A 2567-nucleotide genomic window follows, 5' to 3' on the forward strand; every position below is an offset into this window, starting at 1 on the left:
ATCGGGTCTCGCTTATATGATAAGGGGACAATCAATGACCATAGCCAACGCTATTCTCTTCATCTAATAAGAAATTGAGAAATTGATCGTGCGATACGGTTGGTATAGATGCAATTGGTTGCTCGGCGGATCGATAGTTATGCGGATGATATTAAGACGAAATAATCGATTATATTTGTATATAAAACATGCGGTAATTTACGATCGCGTCTATCAAATATTTATTTGTTTTCTTTTGATTAGAGTTGAAATTTGTTCGGGTCGGATAAATCAAAAACAGTTCAAGAAAGGTTGAAAAAGTATGAAACGATCGATAGACGAGGGATCACGTTTCACATCGAAGAAACGAGAATCGGTCTTACGAAATCGATTTGATATCCGTCTAGTCGAATCCTTGTGTTCCTCTTGTAGAAAGAAAAATTCAACGAGTCTTTAAAGTGGGAGAGATATAAAAGTCCATGGACAGTCTTCGAAGGCTTAACGTCTTTGTCGATCACGAAGATCGTCCAGCCGTTGGATCCATAGATTGCAGTAAAGTCGAAGAAGTAACGAAGAAGGATGCGCCGAAAAACGTACGAGTTGTTAGTTTCATTTCTTATTCTCGGCCATTCTCTGGGTATGCCCATGGATTACGAAGGATATCCGATTCTCGATAAAGACGTGGCACTCCTCGGGTACTTCAAAAGGGAGTTACGCCAGTCGGTACCTTTGAAGTTCCACTCGGAAGTCGAGGATCTTGCAAAAGCTGAAAATGCACCGAACAAGGACTCCAAAAAGATCGCGAAGAACGCGTCCGGTAGGTTAAAAATCGATTTTTTTGCTCTCCTTAATGATCGATTCTTTGAATGTTAAGAGAAACTAATCGTTCATAATCATCTTGATTATTTAGTTTTTTTTTTATACTAGATAATAATAGTTACAAGGAAATTGATTATCTTTCGAGGATAAGAGTTCGATCGATTTTTATCTATGTCAGGAATAATTTCATATAGCTGAGAAAGTCCATTATTATAGGAATGACAAGAGTCTCTGTCTATCTCAAAGCGATTGTCGCATTCCGAATGAAACGTCGAGCATGAGTAGCATTAGCTCAATCTGCCAAAGCAAGCATTCCCATTAATACCAGTTTCCTTTCGGAACCAGAGACCAATTTAGTCGACATCGAGGAAACTTGCTCGAATTTAATACTTCGATCGAGGGAAATGAGCCACGCCTTCGTCGATGTCTCCTTGGAGACGGATAAGATTCGCGACGACATTGACGTTGGTTGGTAGCTTGTAGTTCACTGTCGTTAAGATCTCTTCGAATTGGAAATTCGTATGAAATTACGCAAATCCTCGATTTAAGGTTTATCACGAAGACCAAAGAAATTAGAGCTTTTCGTAGCTCGTAGAACGGGGTCTGTTTGCTCACGCGTCAAAACGGATCTAACTCGTCGAAGGCATTTGTCGAAACGTCAAGGGAGATAGGATTCACGTCGCTTACCACGTACTTCGATCGAACTCGATACACGTGTTCACGAGTAATACGGAATCGTTTGAGGAAGGCACGTCTGTAGATCCAATTAATCATTGAGTTTCACGGATGCTTGGCCGTACGGCCGTGTTGACTAACAAGGACCGTTAACATTGTGGTTTTAGGCAAATCAGACGAGGGTGGCTACTACAAGACGTACGGTAGCGATGCAGAGGGCGAGAAGGGCTACTTGAAGGAAACCTATAGCAAGGGTGACCACGGATACAAGACGTTTGACACTTTCCACAAGCAGGATGGCGACAAGTACGGATTCGAGAAACACTTTGCTTACGGTAAAGCTCGTCGTGCCAAAGATTCTGACAAGCATGCCCAGCAAAGTTCGAAAATTGGAAAACACGAAGATCACGAAGGTGCAGGTAAGAATTAAGAATAATGAACAGGATTAGGATACATATTTTCAAGGTTTTTTTTTTTAAACGCATAAATAAACAATATCTTACAGGTACGATCGTAGATAGTCACTACGTGGATAACGAAGGAGATCACAGTGGTGAACATTATTCCGGTGATTATGGCAGCCACTATACGGCCGCAGAACCAAGCTCTGAGAGTTACAGTGATACTGGCGATGGTCACAGCAAGAATTATTCTACCGGTAGTGGAAGCGAGGGTTCTTACGAGAACCACAGCTCTTATTCTTCAAGTAGTGATTCTGGAGGCGATTATGGAAACCATTATTAATTATATTTAATATTATTTGTTTTCCCTATGTATATACATATTATATTACTTCACATATATATATATATATATATATATTATATAAACGTTAGTAGCATCGAACAAAACACACAACGAGGATATCACGTAACTCGTGGTCGTTCGATTTGAAAATGCAACGATCAAATATTAATAACGTCGATATTAATTCGACGTATTGTTTCAACATAACTTTCCTCAAAAGTACGACGGAAATGATTGATCGAAAATCACGTAACTTGTTCTAGAGCATCGTTTGATGAAACTCGATACGTCACCGACGCTTAGACGTTCCATGCGATCGATCATTAACACTCTAATCTATCCTAGAA

At 40.0% G+C, this 2567-nt stretch overlaps 1 protein-coding gene across 1 annotated transcript; it reads left to right on the forward strand.

The window, feature by feature from the left end:
- Nucleotides 1–482: 482 nt before the first annotated feature.
- LOC122524939 (keratin, type I cytoskeletal 9-like) lies at nt 483–2217 on the forward strand. Its single transcript, XM_043647459.1, has 3 exons — nt 483–796; nt 1641–1892; nt 1979–2217. The coding sequence occupies exons 1-3, from the start codon at nt 559–561 to the stop codon at nt 2215–2217; spliced, it is 729 nt and encodes a 242-aa protein (XP_043503394.1). The 5' UTR covers nt 483–558.
- Nucleotides 2218–2567: the final 350 nt, after the last annotated feature.

The sequence above is a fragment of the Polistes fuscatus genome, unplaced genomic scaffold (assembly GCF_010416935.1).
Source record: "Polistes fuscatus isolate 324 unplaced genomic scaffold, CU_Pfus_HIC Scaffold8, whole genome shotgun sequence".
Lineage (NCBI taxonomy): Eukaryota > Metazoa > Arthropoda > Insecta > Hymenoptera > Vespidae > Polistes > Polistes fuscatus.

Excerpts from the sequence above, each read along its gene's own strand:
- LOC122524939 (XM_043647459.1), top strand. The coding sequence starts at position 559 with ATGCGCCGAAAAACGTACGAGTTGTTAGTTTCATTTCTTATTCTCGGC. Across the intron at positions 797-1,640 it reads GATCGCGAAGAACGCGTCCG|GCAAATCAGACGAGGGTGGC; the intron begins GTAGGTTAAAAA and ends TTGTGGTTTTAG. Across the intron at positions 1,893-1,978 it reads CGAAGATCACGAAGGTGCAG|GTACGATCGTAGATAGTCAC; the intron begins GTAAGAATTAAG and ends AATATCTTACAG.